The sequence below is a fragment of the Pezoporus occidentalis genome, unplaced genomic scaffold (assembly GCF_034315485.1).
Source record: "Pezoporus occidentalis ecotype Australia unplaced genomic scaffold, CSIRO_AGI_Poc_V1 ctg142, whole genome shotgun sequence".
NCBI lineage: Eukaryota > Metazoa > Chordata > Aves > Psittaciformes > Psittacidae > Pezoporus > Pezoporus occidentalis.
The window spans coordinates 497,315-521,953 of record NW_026913230.1 but is presented as its reverse complement, the minus strand read 5'-3'; the positions used below and the strand labels follow the sequence as shown (position 1 = coordinate 521,953).

Here is a 24,639-nt window from a genome sequence, read left to right as displayed (position 1 = left end):
TCCTCCCCTCTCTGCTCCTCCAGCGCCCTGCAAAGGAGCCACAAGCGTTGTCCCAGGGAGGGATGAGGACAATGGCTCCCTAGGGATGCTCCAGCAGCTCTTTGGTCTCTGCCTGGGGTCAGTGGGCAGGGGAAAGGTGAGCAGCAACCTGAAAGCAAGCTTTGCACCAGCAAACAGTCAACGCTGAGTCCCTGCAGGGCTTAAAAAGAGGAGGAAAAGTATTAAAATGGTTGAAAACTATATATTATGTGGGCCGAGTTACACCTCCACAGCAGTGCCAGCCCCTCGGTGGCGGGAATGTGCTGGTACCAGCATGATTCTTATTGCTGCCTGAGCCCAGAGCAGTTATATCTGCATTTACACAGTCTGAGGAATGAAAAGCTGCCAATGGAGTTAGAACCCCTCACAGCTGGGACACCCTCAGCACCCAGAGCCCTGTTTAACACCTGCCCTTGCTTTTCTTCAGGGCTCAGCATCACCTCCCAGTCCTTCCTCATCCCAAAGCAGCCCTGAGCCTCTGACCTGGCCCCGCTCCTCCTGCCTCCCGCCTGGCCTCTGCATTATTAAACCAGACCCACCTTATCAGCCCCTATCTTTTTCCACTGCTGCTGCAGCTCTGCCAGCCGGCAGCACTTGCATTAGGAGGCAGAACACGTTGGGACACCCCTTCAGTGCTGACACTGACGGGTTTGGCTTTGAGAAGGCCACTAAGCAATAGGTCCCTAGGGAGTCCTGTTCCTTGGGGAGCTGGAGCTGCCCCCCCCCATTTCATCCCCCTGCAGCCCCTCTGCAGAGAAACCTGCTGCTTCCGTGCCTGGAGACCCCCGGGAAGCAGCTCTGAGCTGCTCCAACACATGGTTTTAATAATAAACAGCGCGGGAAGGGACAAAGGCATCTTGTGGGAGGGCAGTGGGAAGCAGGGGGGCAGGAGGAGGTGATAGGTGGGGAGAGAGGGGGGACATGGGCTCGATGAGGGGGATGCTAAAGGGGAGCATCAGCCCAGGAGCTGGAGGAGTCCCTGAGGTTACAGCCCCACGCTGCCCATCACCACATCTCTCTAAAGGAATCCCACTCCAGAACTGGGTTAACTGCAGCCACCGGAAAGCCAGGATTAGTGGAAATTGGTTATAAGATGGTTTTCCCGGATGGAAGAAACATATTGTTGTCATCTGTCCTTTGACATTTCGAGCCTATTTTACATCTCCTGCGATTTCTGGTTCAGGCTGTGACATTTCAATGGGTGATTGGTATTTACAGCGGTAGGCGTCATAAATATCTTGTATATAAATGTCTTCTAACGTATAGAAAACATTCTATACATTTGTAGCTTCAGAAACAAGAGCTATAAATCTTTACTGGAAAACACACAATGTCTACAAAAAGATCTCTTTGCAATCCAGGGGCAGATGAACACACAATAAAAACGCATTGGCGTGTTTCAGACGCCAGAATCCAGCATTGCTTTCTGCCAAGTGTAAACATGTCACTTCCAAATCACAGGAGGCATTAGAAGAAATACTCTGCATGGCTCTCATTCAAGGGCTTGGTGACTTGCATCATCCACTGCCCCGCCTGGGCATTGTCCCTGCTCTGCTCACTGGTCCCACCACAAGGATGCAGCAAGTGCCAGGGCTGAGAGCCAAGGTCACGTCCCAGCAGCTCAGGGGCATGCAAAGGGACACGTCCCTTTGGCGGGGCTGGCACGGCCACTGTCCCCTCCCAGTGCACAGCACAGGGTCTCAAGAGGCTTTTGGTGGCCCAAAACCTGGCTTTCCATGAGGGTCACATCAATGCAACAGCCGCCACAGCTCCACCAGCAGCACCACTGCCACATCCCCATCGGTACGGGTCCCTTCGTGTCACAGCAGCACGCACTTCCATGACAGTATCCTCCGGAGGAGGTCCCCATCATGGAGGAAAGGGCTGTGGAAGAAGACAAAGCCATTTTGCTTCCACAATCCTACTGCAGGGTGTAATATCTGTGTCATCTGGTTTTAACCTGCAGCATCTGGCCCAGGGATGTCTTCCTCTGGGAGCTCCGGCATTTATAGGGTGCAAACCCACCCTGGCTTCTCCCTGTGAGGGCAGTTTCCATGGCCCTTCCTGGCTCCCTCATTAGCTTTGCAGGGCTGAGGTCTTGGACAGGTTTGTGCTTGCCAGGCTCGGCCCCTTTCAGGTACCTCTTTGGAGGAGCAGAACTGGGAGGTGGTTCCATGGTGGGCAGGGTCACAGTGAGATTTCTCCAACACAAACCCAGGGTACAGACATCTTTTATTTCCAATAATTCTGATGTCATGGAACCACAGACTGGTTTGGGTTGAAGGGACCTTACAGCTCATCCAGCTCCAACCCCCTGCCATGGCAGGGACACCTTCCACTAGAGCAGCTTGTTCCAAGCCCCTGTGTCCAACTTGGCCTTGAACACTGCAGGGATGGGGCAGCCACAGCTTCTCTGGGCACCCTGTGCCAGCACCTCAGCACCTTTATAGTGAAGAATGTTTTCCTAATGTCTAATCTAAATCTTTCATCACAAAGAGATTCCCCCTTGCCCTGTCCCCCTTTCTACCAGATGTCATTGCAAAGTTTGATTTAAACGTTGAGCTTCAGCAGGCTGTGAACACAGCACAGAGCACATGGAGGAGGAACCCATCGTACCCACAGCTCTCCTCATCCTCCCAGGCGTTTTGAGGCCATCACAAGGGCTGAACTATCCTCCTTGCCCTCTTAATTAATTAACTCAGGGCCAAGCTGGGCAGCAGCTGGTCCCACCTGGGGCACAGCACTGTGGCTGGATGGGGATGATGGGGAAGGCATCCTGGGTTTGGGAACTGAGGGTAACGGGCACAGGGTGCGTGGCCTGGCTTTGCTGCAGCACCGTGTCCAGGCAGGCAGAGCACGCGGGCAGGCAGCTCCACAGCTCTCCCCTCGCAGCCCCCTCCCGTCCATCCGGTGGCTCCCGCGGCGCTGCACATCATTTGTCACTCCGACAGGTCCAGACAAACCCGGCTGGGATTAATTAGGCTCCATCTTCGTTTCCTGCAGCACTGAGCAGGGGCCGGGCTGTGGGAGCCAGCGCATGGGCAGGCTCCAGCAGGCAGGGACTGGTGTATGGGGCAGGGGGGGAGAAGGCAAGCAAGGGTCCCCTTGGACCCCTCAAATCCCTGCCCCAGTGCTAACACAGCCGGTGGTAGCACACCAGCATGCTAACACATGCGGGATGCTGTCCTGGCTGGATGCAGGCCCCATCCCAGGAACACGAGGCTATGGGAAGCTGTGCAACATGGCCAGATTCAGGACTAGACAGCTGCTGCCACCTCGTGCATGGAGGGCTGCCCCTTCCTCCCCAGATATCCCCCCAAAATGGGCCCCAAAGGCAGATGGGATCCCCAGGGGGAGGATGTGATCATGCCAGCGAAGAGAAACAGGCAACAATCAGCAAGTAAAACCAGAGCCCCCCCATTTATTAGCAGTTGGTTCAACAGGACCTTCCACCAGCACCTGGGAGCTTCTCCCAGTACAACCCCACGGAGGACAGAGGGGATGCAGCCCCCCAATGGCTCCATGTATGGCTGCAGGGGCTCCTGCAGGAATAAGACAGTGGAAACCCTCCCCTGCCTGTGGGACCCCTCTCACCGAGGGTGAAACATCATGTTCCTCCTGCTCCGGAGGCAAGGGCAGCATCCTGGGTACCGCATCCACCTCCAGCAGCAGCCACTGCCACCCTGCATCCCTCCATCCAAGGGGGAATTTGGGTGCTTACCCCAGTAAACCTGTGATGGCTCAGTCTCATTTGCCATCCCCAGCAGCAAACCCCAGGGGACAGGACACAGGGATGCAGCTCTGTACGGCACCACCACCATAAAGCCGCATCTCCAGCTGGGAATCCATCCCCTGTATCTGCACTGACCTTTGTCCAACGTCACGTGTAACAACCAAAAAGACCACACGAACCCCTCAGGGCTTCGGTACAAATTCTGGCACTGAAGAAAAACAACCCCCTGCAAAATGAGAACCAAACGACCCCCCCCCCCCCCCCAAACATTATTAAAATACTTTTTGTTTTTAATATTCAAGAGGTTTGAAGTTCTCAGCATCCTTCCAACTGCCGTTATCCCAACGTCCGCCCTGTCCCCAAGATCCAGCTCTCCTCTGTGCCAGGGGACGTTGGGCACCGCTTGGCTTTACCACAGGAAACACCACGAGTGAACAAGATTGATGGTGGGCTGCGGGGAACAGGAGCACACTGGGACCTTCAACCTGGGACCTACACACTGGGACCAGCACACCCGGACCAGCCTCCTGCTCCGCCACAGTCCCATCACGCTGCCCATGGAGGGAGAACAAGAGGCTGAGGAGCTTGAAAACAAATAGAGATGATGAAAGAATTCATGCCTGAACCTTTCATAGAAAAATCCACTTTTCTATGTAGATGTTGGGGAATCCAGTAAACTCTCCTGTTTTGTGCAGTGGGGCTGGTGGCAGGAGCGGCTTTGGGTCCCTCTGCGCTTTGGGTCTCCACCAGCTCATTCTTCTGCTCCAGCTCAGCAAAGTCACCTCAGCATGCCCAGAGTGGCTCCTCCACCCTTGGACCAGGAGGTGAGGGACTGCTCTTTGTGCCCTGAGGCCCAGGGAGTTGAAGCCCATTTTGGGCTGAGAAAAGGGGAATTTGTGCCACTTCCCCATGTCAGAGTAGGGCAGGAAGGGACCTCACCGATAGGTCCAGGAATTAAAAGGGGAAAATAAAATGAAATAGAAAGGGGTATGGGGTAGGTGGCAGCACAGCGACTGCAGTCGGGCTGCCTTGGGCAGCCTCCAGTGCAGCCTTCTCCTCCTGGGGTCCCCTCCAAGGCCGGGTATTGCTGAGGAAGGTCCCGCCGGGTGCAGGGCTCCATCCCCACTCAGGTATCGCTGGGTCATGGTGGGCAGCAGCTACCTGGTGCTCTGCAGCTCCTCCCGTAGCCAGGTGGGCAGCGTCTGCCCCATCTTGTACAGGAGCTTGGAGAGCTCTATGTTATGGTCCCTGTAATAGTCCCGCAGGAAGGCGCGTGACTGCAATGGGAGAACACAGAGGAGGGTCAGGGGACCAGCTTGGGGCCAGCATGGCCCCCTGGTCCTGCTTGGGACCATCCCATGAGGCCTTCTGCATACTCACATCCGAATCCATCTCGGGGTACTTCCTCCCTTTGCTCTTCCCCAAGCATTTCGTTTTCCCTCCATCCAGAAGCTGACACCAGAATCCTTTCTTTGGATCAAACCTGTGAAGCGAGAGCTCTGCCTCACACCTCTTGCCCCACACACTTTCCACAGCATTGCAACAAGCCCCTCTGCTTCCCAAGCCTCCACAGGAGCACTTCTCCACCTCATTTAAACCCACATCCGAGCTAACATCTCATTATTGACCCCCTGGTACAGCAGGTTCCCTGTGCAGCTGCACAGTAAGCAGCCCACCAAGGTTCATTCATCGCCGCATTGCCCCACTGAGGGAGCACAGGGTCCTACATAGGTTTAGTTACTATTTCCTGTGGCACTTTCAGCCCTGGATGCCCTCAGAGCCCCAGGGCTGGAGGCTGCACCAGGGGCAAGGAGCAGCTCGGGGAAGGACTCACGCCAGGGTCTTGTGATAATCGATGAAGTTGGTCACACCGAGGAATTTCTGGACCGTCTCCATCACTCTGGCAGGCTCCGTTCGGAGCAGCTTGCCGTCCAGGACCAGGATCTGCAAGGAGCAAGGCACAGCAGTGAGGTGCTGCTGGCTCCCAGCCCTACTCCCCTGGGGCACAACACCACCTCCACTGCACCTTTTGCCATCTCAAAGCCAAACCGGCCACCAGCCTGTGCAGGGTCCCCTTTTGGATGCTAATGTGCTCTGGTGTTCACTTACACTGGCTGTTGAAAATGAAATGCAAACAAAAGCCAGGGCCAGGATCCATCCAGGACATCAGAGCTTCAGCTCAGGGCTGCCCAACCCGCAGCCAGCCAGGATTGCATTACAGCAATTACGCCAGCAGCAGCCAACTAATAGACTTTATAAGGTTAAGTGACAGTGGAAAAATCATTCGGGGACTGAGCCTGCACAGTGCCAGCAGCACTGCAGTGAGCGGGTCACAGCAGGGCTGGCATCCAGCACCCGTTTCCCCTGCAGACAGCTCAACCACGGGCAGCTCTGCTGCTATTTTTGTCCCCTGATGCTGTGGTGACACCAGACAGGGCAGCCCCAGGGGAGTCTGTGGCCAAGAGTGGCGGGTGAATGGGGGGTGACCCTGCAGAGCCACCCACAGCCATTCACCCCGGGGCTCATTTTCAACCCTGCTTTGGCAGAGGACCAGCACAAGGACATCTTTGGGCATCATCCATCACCACCCTCACACTACAAGGGCTTCCTTGTGCAGTATCTCCCCTCTGCTCCTTCTCCAAGTACTTTTACCCTCCCTCCCTGTGTTTTTTAGTGTATAAGAAAAGCAGCTCCCATGGGAGCACCCTCACAGCTGATTTTGGACCCAAGCTCCCTTTCTCCCACATCCTTGCTTGGTGAGGGGTGCTCCCCAGTGTGCTGCCACTGTAGGAGTGGGTGCTCCCATCCGTACCTGGTTGGCATGGTAGCTGTTGAGCCAGCGCTCGATGTGTGTGGCGTACCAGCCCGGCACCAGGCAGCGGTTCTGCAGGGTCCGGAGCTTCGGAGCAGCCTCAGGTCCTGCTGTGATCACCTCGTGGAAGGTGTATTTCAGGGCAACCGGGTCATCGTGAGCTCGCTGGTGCTGTCAGGCAGGAGCAAGGCAGGTTTGTTCCTGGGGCAACCCAAATCCTGGGCTGCCCGTGAGGCACTGTGTGTCCCAGGCCACCGTGCTATGGTGTTCAACCAGAAAATTCCCCCCTCCCAAACCAAGCTGAGAGAATCCCCTTGCCCACCACCCCATGGGGCTGCCCACAGTGGAGGAGAGGCAGTGGTGGGCAGCTCACCTGATACCAGGAGTAGGCTCGATCTGCAGGGTTGATGAGGATGGTGATGACTTTGGCCTTGGAGAGCAGGGCGGCAGCTCGCCGGGGAGCCACTTCTGAGTCAAAGTAGTTGGCACTTTTCTCAAAGTAGAAGTCAGAGGTGGTGTTGGAGGGGATGGGGAAGAACTCCATGTACCTGGAGAGGCACAGTGTGAGGCGGGCGGACAGGCACCACAAGATGCCCCAGAACCCCCCTCGCAGGTGATATCTCAAACACTCGGTACCAAGCAGAGTCCCCCCAGGTCTGACACATTGCCTGGGGCTCCACAATCCCCTCCAGGCATTCCAGAGGGCCAGGCCTCACAAGATTCTCCATGCAGACCCCAAAACCAGGAGATAACATACACACAGAAGCCTGGCTTCTGCCAAGGGCAATTCTGAGTCGTGACAAGCAGCCTTTGCCTTACAGACAACACCTCGGGGACGAACCATGTGATGGCCTGAAGGCACAGGGCAGAGCCCATGTGGGATTCATCCCACCCTGCAGCACCCAGAGCTGCCAAAAGCCAAGCAGTTACAAGGCTGATGGGAAACCCCACAGCACCACTGCTCCTGTTCCCAAAGGAACTGGTGCTCCCAGCTCAGCTCCCACAGTGTGGAGACCTACCAATCGATGCCCTTGTGATAGTTGTGTCCGTTGAAGAACTGTATCTCCTCGAAGGTCTCTGAGCTGGGGTAGTTGCTGCTCAGGTCTGGGTGCATCCCCAAGAAGAGATAAAGGGCAGTTGTTCCTTTGGACAGACAAAGCAAGAGCTGACTTGGGACAAACCTCCCTCTGAGTTCTGCTGCACGGCAGAAGGGCTGAGAGGCTCTTTGGGGGTGTGAAGAACCTGGCAATCCCCCTGGCATGCCCATGGCACCAAGGTGAAGGGAAGTACCTGTTTTTTGAGGCCCAATGATGAGGAGCTTTGGGAACCGGTCACAGGTCTTTTCTTTGGACCAAATGTCTTTGTGCCGTTTGTCTTCACAGGGATCCTGAAATACAGGAGGGAAGATTAGAGACAGGGCAGCCTGGATGGGACCACACACCACTGCTCAGCCCCCTCCAGCCCCAACAGACACACAGGGAGGCCACACTGCTCAGCAGGCAGGGAAAAGACCATGCTTATCTCCACATCTATGGAGCAAACTCCTTCCTGGCACCACCCCCAGAGCCACAGAGACATTTCAAAGCGCTGCCACCCAGAGGATCAGAGAGAAACCCACGCTGGAAGGGACCTGAGGAGGTCATTGACTCCAACCTCCTGCCCCAACCAGGGCCAGATATACCCTATTTCCCTCTCCCAGCACAATAAACGTGGCTGCTCTCCCCATTCCAGGCATGGGGGGTACCTGCCACAGTGGGTCCTTCTCCTCAGAGAAGATCTGGAAGTACTTCTGTGCCAGCTGCACCGGTGGCAACGTCTGCAGCTTCAGGTTGGTCCAGGAGTTGAGGAAGCGGACCAGGTGCTTGAAGGTGTACAAGCCCAGACGGTCGTTGCCGTAATTGGACAGATGGGTCATGAAGATGCTGATCTGAAGCAGAGAGGATGGAGCAGGGGTTAGTGGGACCTCAACCAGCAGCCGTCCCATGCACTGGCTCCCACCCTGGATGAGGACATTGGGGACATCGCCTACAGTCTGTCCCTGTTCAGTACTCACGGGGTTGAGGAGCACGGTCAGGAACAGTTCACCCCCGTTGATGATCTTGTCCAGTTCACTGGAACCACCAGGGTATTCGTTGTAGAAGATGGTGTGTGTGAAGAGGCCGCAGGTTTGCCGGGGGAGTACCTGGGCAGGAGAAAGATACGGATGGAGTAGGTGGTGAATTGGCCACACTGCCTCCTCTGGGCAGCCAGGGCTGGGTCCCTTTCTCCTTCTAAACAAAAAGGGGGTCCTTAACCCCTCAGGGGTCAGGACCAGCTCTACTGTCCCTCAGCACCCTCAACTTAAATCCTGCTACCCACAAGGGATGAAGGTGAACAGACGGAGGAGCCAAGAACTGTCCTTATGTAAGGTTCCCCCATGCAGGATGAGCAGAGGGCACAGCCTCCTCAAATCAAAGCTGCCCAAAACCCACCTACTGAGGTTCTGGGTTTTGGTGGCGGAGGCAAGAAGAGAGAAGATGGAGCCTGGCCACCTACCATGATGCCATTGTGGATGAAGCCACGGCGATAGCGAGCGGGTTTCAGGTGGGGGTACTCCTCCGTGCTTGTCACTTTGATTGACCAAACCTGCTTCCAAGCTTCGTACAACTGCACGTGGACGGGGTACACACCTGAATGGTGGGGGGCCACGGCGTATCCCATGTCAGTGGGGATGCCATGCTCCTGTAGAGAAGACAGCAGGGAGTGGGTGACTGTGGAGACCCCAAAACCACAAGGTCCCAAACCAACCTCTCCCCAAGGGACTGCCCATTCCCAACTATTTGTGCCTCTGGGGAGCAACCAGGACAAGGCTGTGTCCACCCATCCTCTCCTAACCAGGGCTGTCTCCTTGAAAGGCAGCCCAGAAGCAGGCATGCTGGGTGGTCACTTGCTTGTCTGCTTCATGTGGACCATCCTCATCCCTGCCATTTCTGCTGTCCACAACACCACAACAGCAACAAAGCTCTTCTGCAGAGCATGAGGAGATATATCTACATAGGACTGTAAATTGGTTTATACCAGTCTGCTTCTATTGTTTATAAAGCAGCCTAGAAATTGAGCTGGAAAACTGCCCATCCCAAGTAAGGGTGGTCTGGTCTCCCTCATATTAAGCACCTTTAATTATCAGGCAATGATTTCAAGTTAGCCTGAAGATCCCTCACTTAGGCCATGAATCTGGCTCTACTTGTTTGGGTTCAAGACAGCTGTGAGCAAACCATTCGATCACAGCATGATCTGGTCTCAGTTCTGACTTTATTAGGACCACAAAGGGGATAGTCCAAAAGGACGGACAACCCCTTACCAAGCTGAAGGTCAAAGCCTGTCTTTATGAACCAAACGTAACTCCAACAGCTCGGCCTGCAGAGGGAGTTTCCATCAGCCTGAGCTTCCTGGCACACAGCCACTGCTCCAGGATCCCACATCATTGCCCAGCATTGAACAGCACTGGGCTGAGCACCCAACCCGCATCCCACTGGATTGGAGCTCTGCATCCCCCATGGAGTTGGCCAGGGAGGCATGGCTGCAACGCACAAGGGATACCTCCCTCTGAACAGACACGAGAGCAGCTCACTGCCACAGCAGCAAGTTGGCTGCTGCAGATAAATCCTTTTGCTCCAGGTACTAGTGTCTAAATGGATTTACCCACCCAGCTGTAACGCGGGGGACAAGACTTAACATCACCAGGTCCCTAAGCAGAGACTGTCCCCCAGGTCACCTCTTCACCCCACTTCTCCATCCTCCCCCCACCATAAGCAACCCCACCAACAGCATCTTACTCACGACAGCGAATTTCTTGTTTAAGGTCATCTGCTCGGCGAGCACCGACTGGTTGTGGAAGAGGTGAGGCTGCATGTGGCTCCACATGTGGGGGAACCACCAGAACTCCCTCACGTAGGACAGCAGCAGGTCATCACCTTCATCCTCAGCATCGGTACCTGTGGGCATGACACCCACCATCACCAGCAGGCACACAGAGCCCCTCTTGGTGACCAGCTGATGGGGTGCAGCAGGGTGGGATGCCCAAGGACACCCCTGCAGCCCCAACATCAGCCTGAGCACCGGTTTGTGCCTCAACTCGCAAAGCAACGCCCTCACCCTCCTTACCCGTGTGGAAGAATTTCCCTGAGTATCCCAGGTTGAAGGTGAAGTTCGGGATGTGGGTGCGCAGCTCATTCTGTGTGTCGAACAGTGCCTGGGAGAGGGGGAGAGAAAGCAAAATGTCCTCAGGATGTGGCCACTGGGATGACTGCTATGCCAGGGTGAGGAACCATGTCCCAGAAAGCTTCACAGAAGGAGAAGGGATGCTCTGGGAGCAGGAAAGCTCATCCCTGGAATATTCTGGAGCAGGCACAAGCACCCATCCCTCCCCTGCCCACCCAGCCAGGACATCACATCCACACCTTGACATCTTCCACCTTCATGCGCGTGCCCTCCTTGCCCACAAAGATATCATCGATGTCCACCAGGATGTAGCGGTCGAGGGGCAGGGAGAGCCTCTTGCCCGTCAGGAAGGAGACAGAGTCCACAAAAACCAGCTTGTGCAGCCAGAAGTTGAGGTTGTTGCCAAAAAGCACCCTCTGGATCCCATCGTGGAGGCCCAGGTCCTGCATCACGGTGGTATGCAGCGCTGCATCCACGCTCATGTGTGGGATGGACTCGGCTGACTTGGTCTTGGCCAGGAGGACAGGCTCGTAGGTGGAGTGGTTGGACTGGAAGACGGTCCAGTCCTCCCCGGGGAGCACACCCTTCTCAACCTCACTGGGGCGCGTGATGTACAGCAGGGGAGACTTGGGGTTGATGCTGCAGTCCTTCAGCGCCAGGTTGGAGTGGAGGAAGAGGGGGAAGCCCTTCAGCTGGGCACTCAGCAGGCTGTTCTCGTTGGCCTGCATGGGGGAGACAGGAGCTAGAGGAGGTGGGATACTGGGGACGAGTGCCCAGACTGGCTGTGCAGGCAAGGGCTCACTGGGGGCACCGACCATGGCAAGGGGGGAGGCAGCTGGGAAATGGGATGCTAAAAAGCGATGGAATGATCCCAGAGGTGTGTTTTTACCCCCAAAACACGCAGGGGCTGCACAGCCCTTCCACAGGGAGAGGGCTATGATAGTGCCCTCTACTAGAAGCCTGTGCCCATGCCAGGCTGTGAGCTGGCTCCACACCATCTCAAGCTGCTTGCAGACAGCAAGGGGAGGGCAAAGTCTTTACAGGGACCCCACAGGCCCCCTGGTTTATGCCTATCTTGGCCGCGGGGTCTCAGCTCACCCCGTGCACCCCCTTACCTTGAAGAAGCCGATGATGCCCACGCCATACTCTACACAGTACTTGTCCAGCAGCTCCCGGTTCCAGGCGTCCAGGTTGACGTACTTGAGGATGTTCTCATAGATGATGAGCGCAAAGCGTCCCCGGTCCTTGTCGGTCAGCGTGGGCATGTCCCCCTTCCCCGGGGCGATCTCTGTCCTGTATTTGAAGCGACTCGACTCCAGAATGGCCACGATCTCCTGACCAAGCTGTGAGTAGAGGCTCTCCACAAAGACCAGCACCAAGGGGTCCGTGCGGGAGGAATCAGCCACCTTGAGGGTCTTCAGTGGCAGCAAGCGGGAAGGGGCCACCTTGGGCTCATCACAGTCCGGCCCCACCACATCCCCAGAGGGCTCCAAGCCCCTTTTCCACCCATATAAATAATAAGCAGAGACGAAAACACTGAGCAGGCAGAAGGCAAAGAGCAGGAGCAACACCACCTGCGGGGAGAGCTGCCAGACACCGCGCCGGGCCCTGGCCAGCACAGTCATCCTTGCATCCGCGGGGTGAGGTGGGGTCCCTCTCCCTGCTCACCCCCTCCCCTTGTGAGTGCCGGGGAGGGGAAGAAGCAACGAGCAATGCACTAAAGAACAGGTAAAGTCAAACTGGGTACTCCTAATAAATTAAACCACTAGCGGACCGCTCGGGCAGGCTCTCTTCCCTCCAGCTTTGGCGTCCCTCGCTGCCCGATTCATGTCACCATGGCAGATGCACCCAGAGTCCCCTTGCCGAGCCGAAATCCCCGTGGTGGTGGCAGTGGTTGCAGCAGCAGCACCATGGCCGCAGTGGCACTAAGGGGCGGCGGGCGGCCTCGGCGCAGGTTGCGGCAGGCATGGGGACATGGTGGCTCCCTGCGGCGTTCCGGTGCCCTGGCTCCACGCAGCACTCTGCAAGAGAGAGGTGGGATGAGCAGGGATGGATGGTGCTGGTACCAATGGCAATGCTTTTACTGGCAGATCTCTTGCTGTGCGCCAGGGCTTGCTGAGAGGGTGCTGTGAGCTCCTGGCGGTGGCATGAGCACAGCAGCACACATGTGCATGGGATCCTGGCTGTGGTGTGAGCCTGGAGCACAGCAGCATCACCAGGGTGCTACGGAGAGGAGCCCCCATCACACGAAGCAGGTGGAAAAGCAGCCTCACTCCTCCTGTTGGCACAGTGTGGTGAGGAGAACAGGGGTGAGAGGGGTCTGAGCCCCATCTCCCTACACAAGGGCAGGGAGGGACACAGGCAGACAGCCAGCATGAGGCCGAGCCAGGAGCCACCAGCCAAGGTCACTGAGATGGGCACATGGGAGCAGCCACGTGGAGCCAAAGGGACATTGGGAATATTTCCTTTTCCCTGTGAAAAGCCCATTTCAAAAAAGAAAACAAACAAGCAAACAAAAAAGGATTGGGCACTACTTGCTGAGGGTGAAGTCACCCAGGGCACACACACTGATGGCAGCCACTGTGCTTAAGGAAGAAGTGTTGGTACAGTGGCTCGTCCCCAAACGCATCACCAGTGCTGGGGACAAGGGCAGGAGCCCCTGTTCCTCCCCAGGGAGAGCTCTCTGTGCCCCACTGCACCGTGGCTGAGCACCCACCCCACAGACACCAGCCAGGTACACAACGGGATTAAACGTGGCGTGCTGAGCGGTACTGTGGATTACAGGCTGGGGCTCGGCAGGGTAATCCTGTCATCCCTGCCCTTCCTGCATAAACCCTGCTCCAGGACCTGCTTCCCGCTGCCGGCAGGGTGCTGCTTCACCCAGGCCCCATGCACACTGCCAGCCTCCATCACCAGCACCCACCACCATCCCTCACTGCCGGCTATGCCAGGCACAACGGGACATCAGGATTTATTGACTTGTAATTTATCTTTGTGCACATGGATGATCTCCAGGCAGGACCATGAGAGCCTTCGCTCCTCAGCCCCTGAGGTGTGCCCTGCCCCAGCTCACAGCTTCCTTCCCTCCAGTGGGGCGGGACCTTCAGCATCCCAAGGAGAACACCCCACCGGGGCTTTGGACCAGGGTACTTCTCCAGGTTCAAAAGAAGCAGCGCAATGGGACTTGCTTTTAGGGAGGCTTCCCTGCCCAGGTACCATCCCTAGGGATGTGGAGAGCTGGGACCACATTCTCAAGCACACTGCCCATGCCATCCCACTCCCCCCTCTGTTTCTTTCATCTATCAGGAGCAGTGGGTGCTGGCAGACACATCCCATGGTGATGGGTGGGCAAGTGACAACCAGCAGCTTTGATGCCAAGTGGTGGAGATGGCGGCTGATGGGCATGACCATGTGTCCATCCTTGCACCACCCTCCACGAGTCACAGCAGATGGGAATGGGGCCCCACATCTACATCACCTGGCATTTCCAAGGGGGCTTCGTTAGTCCATTCTCTTCTAAAAGCTTTTAATTATGGTACTTAATGAGCAGGCTTTTGAGGCAGCATCTCCAGGCAGACACTGACTGGCTCTCCCTGGGGAGGGAGTCTGCCACGTCAAAGCACAACAGCAACACCTGCATTGGACCCCTGGAGCAGCCAGCCACGTGTGAGCCGGAACCAGGGCAGGCAGCATCCTGCCCCACAAAGCCGGTGCTGAGGCAGGAAGCAGCAGGAATCCTGCTCTGCCAGTTCACTGCAGAGAAAACCCTTCATGGGGAGGATGCTCTGGGGTGGGGATGCTCCAGCTCAGGGCTTTCCCCATGTGAATCCTATGTCAGCGATCCTCTTAGGGAGATTTAAATGAGCTCTTAGGCAGAAGTTCTTCCCTGTGAGGGTGCTGAGGCGCTGGCACAGGGTGCCCAGAGAAGCTGTGGCTGCCCCATCCCTGGCAGTGTTCAAGGCCAGGTTGGACACAGGGGCTTGGAGCAAGCTGCTCTAGTGGAAGGTGTCCCTGCCTGTGGCAGGGGTTGGAGCTGGATGAGCTTTAAGGTCCCTTCAACCCAAACCAGGCTGGGGTTCTATGAATGGGTGCTGGTTCCACGCTGCCAAGCAAACCCCTGCTCATCCCTGGCAGTGGTGGGAGAGCCAACAGCAAGTCAGGGAGGGTTTGCATTAGCAGGTTTAGTTCCAAGAGCACAAAACCAGCTCTCAAGAGCAACAGCCTTTCTGAAACAAAAAGGGAAACACGATGGTAAAACAAGAAAGCTCACAGGAGCTGGCAGGGTGACAGCAGGAGTCAAACTTCCTTTTAACCTGATTTTTAGAGGCTGCTCAGGTGCCTTTTAAAACCACAGTGCTTATTTAAAAGGCACTAGCTGGAAATGTCAGCCAGAGTCCCACACACAGACCTCAGGCCCCCAGAAACATCACACAGCACCAGCAGGCTCCCATCACACAGGGGGTGCTCAGCCTCACACCAACGACCACAGGAGAAAAGAGGCCCAGAAAATGCTCTCTTCTGGTGGGTTTCTGAGCACAGCCCTGGCCCAGGCTCCACTGAAGAAGAGGTTTGGAGAGGAGGCTTAGCCACAGTGCTCTTAATCCGGCTGCCCTGACAAACACAATCAGCATCCGATCAGCTTCCCCAGTGCAGCCGGAGCCTGGAGCACCCTGCAGGGCTGGACCAGTGTCCAGGGAAGCCCTTTACTATCAGCACTTCAGTCTAAGGCAGCTGTAGGAGGAAGGGGAAATGGTTGAAGAGCTTCACTAAATCCACTCCCCAGCACGGTTTGGGGGCTGCAGCTTCCCCCTGTCCAGAGCCATTGGCCAGAAACACTCCTTGGGGAACCACTGTACCCCAGAAAGCCAGAGGGGCACTGGAGGGGACGAAACCACGTCTGTCAGCAGCTTGCAGCACTCTTCCTTTAAGCTCCGGTGAGACTTTGCAGGGATGCAATGGGAGGATTAAATATAAGCAAGGAAGTGCAAGCAGATCCGGAGGAGAGGGAAGGATCGGCAGTCCCAGCAGACAGCCACAGCAGGGTTTGATTTATCAGGGTGCAATAGGTCCGGCTGCAGGTGCAAGATGTGAACATCAGGCAGTTCACAAGTCCCAGTTGTCAGATAAATCAACTGTCCCAACCCATCCCAGGGATAGGAGATGAGCTCAAACCTATGGTGTGATGCAGCAAGGAACTGGGCGCGCATCTCCCTTGCACCACTTTGGAAAGGGCTGTAAGGGAGGCAGCAAGCATCCACATGCACGGAGAAGAGACCCCAAGACCTTCCATGTCCAATCCCTGGTTCCAGTAGCTCACAGACCCTCCAACACTCAACCCACAGAGATCAGGCCACATCCTACACACCATAACCCTGCTCCTCATCCCCGAGGGAGAGCCCCATCACACCAGCACTGCTGGGTAATCACCTCATCACCCCCACTCCAGCTCCACTTCCCCACGTAAGCCAGCCCTGGGGGTTAAGCCTGGATGGAGGAGGATTTAGACTCAGGATGCTAAATTGCATTGCCAGCTCAGCGATCTGCAATCTCTTCTGCTCGCTCCAATGCCTCCCTTCCCGTATCTGACCACCACAGTTGGATACAGCCAGCTTGGCCTCACCAACACATCTGCTTATCTCCCACTTGGTCAGCTCTGGGGCCCTCAACACAAGGGGAACATGGACCTGCTTGAGTGAGTGCAAAGGAGGCCACAAAGATTAGACATTAGGACAAAGTTCTTCCCTGTGAGGGTGCTGAGGGGCTGGCACAGGGTGCCCAGAGAAGCTGTGGCTGCCCCATCCCTGGCAGTGTTCAAGGTCAAGGCTGGACAGAGGGGCTTGGAGCAAGCTGCTCTAGTGGAAGGGGTCCCTGCCTGTTGCAGGGGTTGGAACTGGATGAGCTTTAAGGTCTCTTCAACCCAAACCAGGCTGGGATTTGATGGTAAAAGGCTACTGGAAGGTCTAAATTCAGCCAGGCTGGGACCCAGGATCCCAGCAAGGTGACAGCACTCTGCCCACCATGCCTGCTGTGCCTCACACACCTTCACATCCTCACCAGCATCCTCAGCAACCACTGACTGGTGCCCTGCAGCCCCAGGAATCACAACTACCTTTAAAAGATGCACAAAAGGCAGCCAAATTATTGTTATTAATAGGTTTAAGTTCCCTCTAGAGGGAATCCCCTTCATTCCACTGGTAATATTTAGAGGGCTACAGATCTAAAACCACTGAGCTAAGCATGTCTTTAGAGAGGAGATTAATGCCATCATATTATTCAGGAGACAACTATGAGCTGAAGACAGGGGAGCTTGCTTTGAATATGAAGAAGTAACTGGCATGAAAAAGCTGCCTTTAAGCACCTACCTCTGCACTGCTGCCTTTATCAGCTCTGAACAGCAGTGATCCCAACCTCGGCTGGAAACAGCAAAGACCTGGGAGTGCTGGCATGGGAGAAGAGCCGTCACAGGCTGCAAAGGACTGCTGCCTTCCACCCCAGCCAGGGCTGGATTCACTGGCCAAGAGAAGGCACCATCAGGAGATGAACTCCTTTGCTTCAGTACGCAGTGATGCGAGGATGCACGCTGGTACCAAAGCACAGGAGGTAGCAGGTCCCAGCTTCCTGGTGCAGCAGCCCAGGGAGAGGAATCCAGCATAAAAGCTCCAACCAGGGGATTGTCCTGGTGATCCCCATTTACTGAGAGCCCGGGAGAGCCTTTAGGATGGCCCCAACAAGACATGGATGGAGGGATGAGCGGTATGGGCACTCAGATCCCTCCCGCCAGGCTGCAAACCCAGGGGGTCCAGGCAGGGAGAGGGGTGCAGAGCACCTGGAGAGGGGAGTACAAGCAGAAGGGCAGAAACAAGCAGAAACAAGCTTGTCCTGGCCACCCGCTCTCCCCGAGGCTGCCCGTGCACCACAGGTTTATAATGGCAGATAAGGAGCGTCTTAGCTGTAGATTACACGGGCTGCTTAAGTGCTTTGCAAACAGTAGTTACAACATGCCAGGGAGAAAAACACCCTGCTGCTGGCCGGGGATAGCCCCGGCGCCACTCTCCTAAGGACACCCGTGTTTGCCCAGTGCCCAAAAGGTGTAAAATCAAACAAGGACAAAGGCAGCCCCAGCAGTTGCCCTTGGGACAGGCAACTGCTCCCATTCCCAACCCTCCCAGCTGGGCTGGATGAGAGCAAACACAAGGGAACATCGGGAAAGTTTATCCTGATTTATTCAAGGTCTGGAGGGTTTGCACCCCAGGAGGACTTCAGCAGGAAAATCCTCCCTTTTTCTCAGCACTTTAAGACCTGATTTACAAAGCCTGGTTGGAGCATCCTCCTGGATTGCTGCTGCTGAACCAAATACCCCCTTGACACCTCGCTCCCTCTGGATATAAACCTCTGCCTCTGGCTGCCCACAACCTGCCTGGCTCCTCTAAGAAAGAAACAATGAGCCCAATGCAAGCGGTCAAAGATCTTCACATTGAAAAAGTTATTTTTGGCCAAAGCCCCTTGCTCTGGAAGAGCTGTTTTTCATCCAGAAAGCCCTGTGAGCACTTTGGTTTTACTGAAGAGATAAAAGTAATGTTTTTCTCGTGTTTTCTTCAAAAAAAACAATCCTGAAAACGGCTCTTTCCCTGCAGAGGGATGGAAAAGCAACGTTCGGTGTGTGGTAAATCGCTGCCAATATTTGCTGATTTTTTAGGGAGAAATAACCCTAGAACAATGATAAAACCCACTCCAAATCCCAAAGAACTGGGTGAGGCTCCTGAAAACGCATGATTAAAACTTCTCCCCATGGCAAGCCTGACTGACAGGGCTTTTAAGACTAATTCTAGCAAACCCCATGTCCTAAACACACTCCCCAGGTCCTACCCCTGCTAATCCCCATTTCCCAGCCCTGAGGTGCTGCAGCCACCAAGGAACCCCCCCAGAGACATCACCCCATTTCTGATCCTTGGGCACTGGTGGCTGCCACCCCCGTTATCCTCAGCACCCTGATTTTGAAGAGCACCCCTCCACACTCCCCCCATCTCCAAACACCAGCATGAATCAGCCTCCTCTATTAATTAGGCCAGCAATTAGCAGCAGTCATTAGCTTTCCTATGTCCCAGGGCTGCTGGCTGGGCACTGATGCTCCCCAACAGCATCCCTACCAAACACCCCAACGCCCTGTAACCAGGTTGTGTTTTGGGCCATGCTGCTGCCTCCCCCTAAAACAGCAGGAGCTTTTGGGAGGTGACGACTCCTCGTGGGTATTTTTTGCCCTTGAATCTTTGGGAACAGCCTCCCTCCAGAGGAAGGAGCTGGGGGAATTCTCCCAGTCCTTAATTGAAAGAGGCGCTTAACGAGGAGAGTTTCTTTTGTCCCTTAATTGAAACAGGTTCTTACTGACAAAACTCCCCATGAATTTTAAGTGGGTTCGAAAGGAGGGGGAAATCCACTCAATGAATCGGATTTTCCTGCTTTGAAATGTGCCATGTGGGTTCCTGAGGCTCTCCAAGTGCCCGAGAGCCTTTCTGGACAAGCAGGGCCCGCATCCCAAGTATTTTAAAAGGAAAAGGGACAAGGGGAAAATAATCTCGTATCAGTTTTTATACTGTGCTGGATGGCAGCCTGTGCTCTCACTGCAGGTCACACAAGGACTCCTTCCCAATGAAACCCTCTCAACACCACCTTTTGCTGCCTGTGACACTTCGCTTGGCCAGATTTCCCCTGGAGAGATGCTGATCCTGCTGCGAGTGCGAGGGTGATGCTGGATCACAGGGAAGCAGTGATTCTCCCCCTCAGCCATGGCAGCACCGTGTGCCCCATGGGACAAACCAGCTGCTTCGTTTTCTTGACAGCTTCCCATTACAGGGAATTCGAAGTGGGAAGGAGAGCAGATCCATCCTGCCACAGAAGAACTGCCAGCTGCTCTGGGGAGTGCAGGCTGCCCTGCCAAGCACTTAAACTAGCCCCAAAATGGTGCTTTTGCAAAGCAGCAACCCTAAAACCACATCATGAATCAGCTCATGGAGAGCAACCACCCCCAATGCCTGCATCCTAACCCTGCAACGATGGAGCATTGCACAAGCTGCCCCCTCCTCCCAGGGTCTCCTGAGGATCCAGACTGCATCCATCCTGCCTTATGCTTTGCTGAGCCACAGCCAAGCTCTGATTCCCTGCAGTCTGCCAGGAGCCTAACGCACCCATGGGGCCAGGTGCTTGGAGCAGGTATTGAATGAAGCCTGGTAACTGCCTGATGTGCTGCAGGGACGGCTCCTGGGCTGGCAGGACCTTTGGGGAAGGGCTGGGAAGCGCAGGCGGATGCAGAGGCGGGATGCTCCAGGACCGGCACACTCTGAGGTCATGGCCGGGCCAAGTGGAGGTCAGATCCTTTATCAGACCAATGGACAGAGTTGGAATGAATGACACATTTTGGGTGTGCAGGCATTCCTAGGCCCAAGAGCACATCTGTGTTCTCCTAAAGGTATTAGGCTAATAAAAGACATTACCTCTGCATGCAGACTTCACCACCCTTAAAAAGTACCAGACGCTGCAGTGCTCACTGATGGCAAAGCCCACGTGTGACCCTGCAAGTGCAGCATCAGGACTGCTGGCACCCAAGCTGCCTCTGGCCTCCCCTCTTTCCAGATCCCTGTATGAGGCTGGATGGATCAAGTAGCATGTGCATGGGAAGCCTGTTGCTTTAGTTTACCTGCTCCCAGGCTACAGCATCAGCCCCGTCCTCTCCTCCTCCTCTGCAGAGGTTCCAAGCAAAGCAAATGCTTGAGGAACCAAGCTAGATGCCCCATCTACACCTCCACCCCAAGGCCTCATGCACCAGGTTGTGCTTTCAGCCAGTGAGAGCTAATAAACCACCATAACATGTGCTGCTTCACACCTCACCAGCCAGCCGGGCCAGAGGACCACACCATTCCTGGCCTCTCTACCTGGGGATACTCCCACTCACTCAAGCGGGCTCCCATACCCCCACTCAGCCATCAGGCACAGCATCCCCATCCCAGGTACCACGCATAGCCTCCTTCTCTCCCAGCCTTGATCCCACTCTCCATCATAAATCCATGAGGCCAGCGCAGCCAAGGGATGAATCCAGGCTGCTGGAGCACACACAAAATGGCCTGAGCTCTATGTTTATACTTCAGGCACTGACAGCATTTTGCAGCCATATTTCAGGACTGTGCTGTTGACACTTTCTAACACATCCCTTTTCTTCACGCTGGTAACATCGCCCCAGGCTCCAAGCCCTGCAGGGCTGTATAAGGCTGTGAAGAAGCAAACAGTGGTCAGGAAGGGGGATACTCAGTGAGATGCTGACAAGTAGCTGAAAAGCATTTGGGTTTTGCCGAGGCCAAGGCGCAGGAAGCAGAGCCAAGACAGCAGCATGCTACCCGGGAGCAGCAGGGACACCGAGGGGCTGCCATCCTTCCAGACCATATGCAGAGCCATTGGACAAGATCCACATCTCCACATGCAGCGGAAGGAGAAGAGAAGGACACCCCTCGCTGTACATCCAACCCTCAACATGCCCAGAGACAGAAAGAAAACACTTCTTCCTTGCTTTGCATCAGTGATGAGATTTCCAAGATACTTTGGGTTCCCTGGCAGAAGTGGGACAACAGGGGAGAGAGCCCCTGAGAGAGAGTCTTGGTCTCTCCAAGACAACCTCCATCTCTATGGCTTTGAACCAAACCAGCAGCAGGGCTGAACTCCAGGCATTAATACCAGTGCAGCTCCTCCTAGGATAGCTACAGTGAGGATCTCTTGACCTTCCCAAATCCTTCCAGGAAGGTAGCACCAAGGGCAAGGGCTGCAGCAAGGTCCTGCTGCTTTTGGGAAGGACACAGCACCAAGGCGCTCCCAACCCCAGCCTCCTTGCCAACCACCGGCAGTCACGTGTGGGATTTACAGCTCAATATTGATTCGTCTTTGCAGGCTCTGCCATTCCAGTCGGTGGCTTTTGCAGGAAAACAACATGAATCATAAGCTACAGACCGCCCTCTCCCCACGTCCGTGCTGTGTGACTCACCCAGCCCTTCCAGGGGTCCTGGTTTGAGGGCTGCCTGCTCCACTGCACCCAGTGATGGGCACAGAACAGGGGTGCAGGAGCCACCATCTCCCATGGACAGCTGGGGATGGGGTCCTGAGTTTTTATGAGGTGGTCTCCAAGAAAGCAGCATCATGCTTTCCCTCCATCCAAGTCCTCCTTCCCCTGTCTCAGGCTACAAAGGCATCAGCACACTCGTGATGATGGCACACTGCAAAATGCACAAAGCAATGCCAGCACCTCGGCCAAAAACACACAAGGAAGTCAAGGGCAGTCATAGACTTGCAGAATGGTTTGGGCTGGAAGGGACCTTTGAAGGTCGCCTGGTCCAACCCCTTAAAATGAGCAGGACATCTTCAACTAGACCAGGCTGACCAGAACCACATCCAGCCTGGCCTTGAATGTCTCCAATCCTGAAGTCCTAAAGCACCTTCTAGAGCAGGGCAGGAAACATCAGTGAGATGATGAATCCCAGTCCTCTGTGGCCACGAAGCAACCGCAAGATATAAGAGCTTAATATCTTGCTTCTCTCTCTGTCCTAACCTCATTCTAGCGGGCTCGACCTCTACAACCAAAACTAAAACCCAACTCAAGAAGGTACATCTAGAAGTCAGAATTCCACAAAAGACCATTTTAAGCAAAGCTCTCCATGATGCTGCCACACAGCACAAACAGCCAAGAGAGCAGCTCCATCTCCACTACCTGAGATGGGACACTTGATGGGACCACGGCCCTCCACCTCCAGTACAGACACTCAGAGATGCCCCCAAAACCAAACCTGGGTACAAAAGCCTGCAAGTGAAGAGGGGCAGACATCACCAGTGATACTCTGAAGCAGGGACACACTCGGCTGTGCCATACTTCACCATGACATGCTACTGAAAAAAGTATTAATCATTCCCTCTCCATTCCAGCCTAGTTTTGACATAGAAAAGGCATCACCTTTTCTTCTGTTTAAATAACCACCAACAGCCCATTCAGTGTGTCCTGTTCTAGAGTACTGACAGCGCAGTACAGAAACAAAAGGGGGGAAAAAACCCAAAGCAACCCGCAATAAACAGCCTGTTTGGATGGGATGGGTTTTCCATCCCCACCCAAACACAAGCACACCAGATCTGCCAGCTTCCCAAAGGCGCAGGAAGCGGGAAAGGGTTTGCGTGTGTGAGCTTTCCTGTCAGCATCTGTGCCCTGTGCCGGCAGCTCCAGGGTGGGAAGGAGGGATTCGGGGGTTGCAGCACCATGGCATGCACCAGGGCTGGGAGAGGTGACCCTCCTGAGTGGCTTGGGGACCAGCAGGATGGCAACACGGGAGGTCCTGGCTTCTCCATACCCATGCACAGATGCTCCAGACAAGGCGCAGTGCTGGGAAACATGAGCTTGGCCATCACCTTTGCCGTCCTTACCAAAAAGGAGCGCTGACACGGGTGAAGGGAAGATGCTTGGCCACCCCACCAGCAGGATTTGAGGGTTTTTTCCTGCTCTATAAAGCCCCGCACGTTTTCTCTATTGTTTAATTTCCTCCTTCCCCACCCACAGCAAGTTCACTGAGAAGCAAGGAACTTATTTCCTACTGAATCCGTCCTCGTTGTTTTATTTGGAAAAGGACGACTTCCTTGGCTACGGTCCCCGTGTGCAGCCGCGAGCAGCAGGCACGGGGCTGCTCACCTCCCAGTCTGCACCAGCACAGCACCAGTACAAAACACTCCCGAGACTGGAGCAACAAAGATGCTGCTTTGCTGCAGGAAGAGCTGCTGCTTCGAGGCTGTTGGTGACAAAGGAGCATTGCAAGGCACTGCTTCCCAGCCCTGCGAGCATCGGCAGCGGGAAGAACACCAGCCCCACGGTGTGCTGCGGCAGCGGGAAGGGAGAGCCCCTGTGCTGGGATGTGACCGCGGTGCTGGGAGCGAGCACCAGCCTCCATGGGAAGCAAAGCCCATTATCAGTGATGCCCAAAGCTGGCCACGCTGATGCAGCTTCCACACCACCGAGCATCACCGGCTGCCCCATCGCCAGTAAAACCCAACAGATTTGGGGGCAATAATAAACACAGCGATGTCTGAGAGGCCCCGAGTTCACGGGTGGCTGGGGAAATGCATGGACCTTTCCTAGAAGGAAGATACGGCGCTCAACAGTCCAGCCACGCCGCGCTCCATCACACCCGACCTCCTCCAGTCCTTTATGATTCCCCGCTCCCGCCGCGTTCGCTCCGGGAGCGGGGCCGCTTTAGGCCTCGCACCCCACGCCCCGGGTGCCCGTGCTGCGGCGTGGCCTCGGCGGCTCCCCGCCCGCTGCGCGGCCCCGGCCGGCTCCTCCCGCCGGGCACCGGAGGGGACGGGACGGGACGGGACGGCCGGGCTCGGGGGTGAGAAGAGCGGTGGGGCCCGGCCCCCCCGCCGGCCCCGCTCCCCGCCCCAGCCCCAGCCCGGCAGCGTTGCAAGGCCCGGCGGGTCCCGGCCCGCGCTACCGCCCGGCCGCCCTTTGTCTGCGCTCCCGCCGCGGTCGGCCCGTACCTGCCTGCCCGGCCGGGCCCGCTCCCCTCCGCACCGCTCCGCCAGGCCGCCACCGCCCGCTCCGCTCCGCTCGGCACCGCCGGGCCCGGCCCCGCTGAGCGCGTCCCGCCCGCCGCCCCGGCCAGGCACCGCCCCCCGCCCGGCCCGGCCCGGCCCGGCCCGGCCGGCCCCCGGCAGGCCCAGGCCCGGCAGCTCCGCGCTGGGCTCCGTGCCCGGCCGAGCGCAGGGCGGAGAGTGCGGGATGCGGTCCCGCACACAGCGGGGGCGGACCCCCGGGGCTGCCCAGCGCCGCTCCCGGCTGCTC

The 24,639-nt window shown here is 56.0% G+C and overlaps 1 protein-coding gene across 1 annotated transcript; it reads right to left on the bottom strand.

Moving 5' to 3' along the window:
* Positions 1–3,440: 3,440 nt before the first annotated feature.
* Positions 3,441–24,392, bottom strand: NDST1 (N-deacetylase and N-sulfotransferase 1). The gene is made up of 15 exons (XM_062609894.1): positions 24,336–24,392; positions 11,900–12,805; positions 11,024–11,506; positions 10,728–10,815; positions 10,404–10,558; positions 9,120–9,305; positions 8,638–8,766; positions 8,329–8,511; positions 7,875–7,971; positions 7,604–7,727; positions 6,958–7,132; positions 6,585–6,755; positions 5,607–5,716; positions 5,153–5,255; positions 3,441–5,049 (listed from the first exon to the last, which is right to left on the bottom strand). Exons 2-15 carry the CDS (start codon positions 12,407–12,409, stop codon positions 4,930–4,932), a joined length of 2,634 nt encoding a protein of 877 aa, XP_062465878.1. The 5' UTR covers positions 12,410–12,805; positions 24,336–24,392; the 3' UTR covers positions 3,441–4,929.
* Between the last annotated feature and the right edge of the window lie 247 nt (positions 24,393–24,639).

Excerpts from the sequence above, each read along its gene's own strand:
- NDST1 (XM_062609894.1), bottom strand. The coding sequence starts at position 12,409 with ATGACTGTGCTGGCCAGGGCCCGGCGCGGTGTCTGGCAGCTCTCCCCG. Across the intron at positions 11,507-11,899 it reads GCATCATCGGCTTCTTCAAG|GCCAACGAGAACAGCCTGCT; the intron begins GTAAGGGGGTGC and ends TCCCCCATGCAG. Across the intron at positions 5,050-5,152 it reads ACCCCGAGATGGATTCGGAT|TCACGCGCCTTCCTGCGGGA; the intron begins GTGAGTATGCAG and ends CTCCCATTGCAG.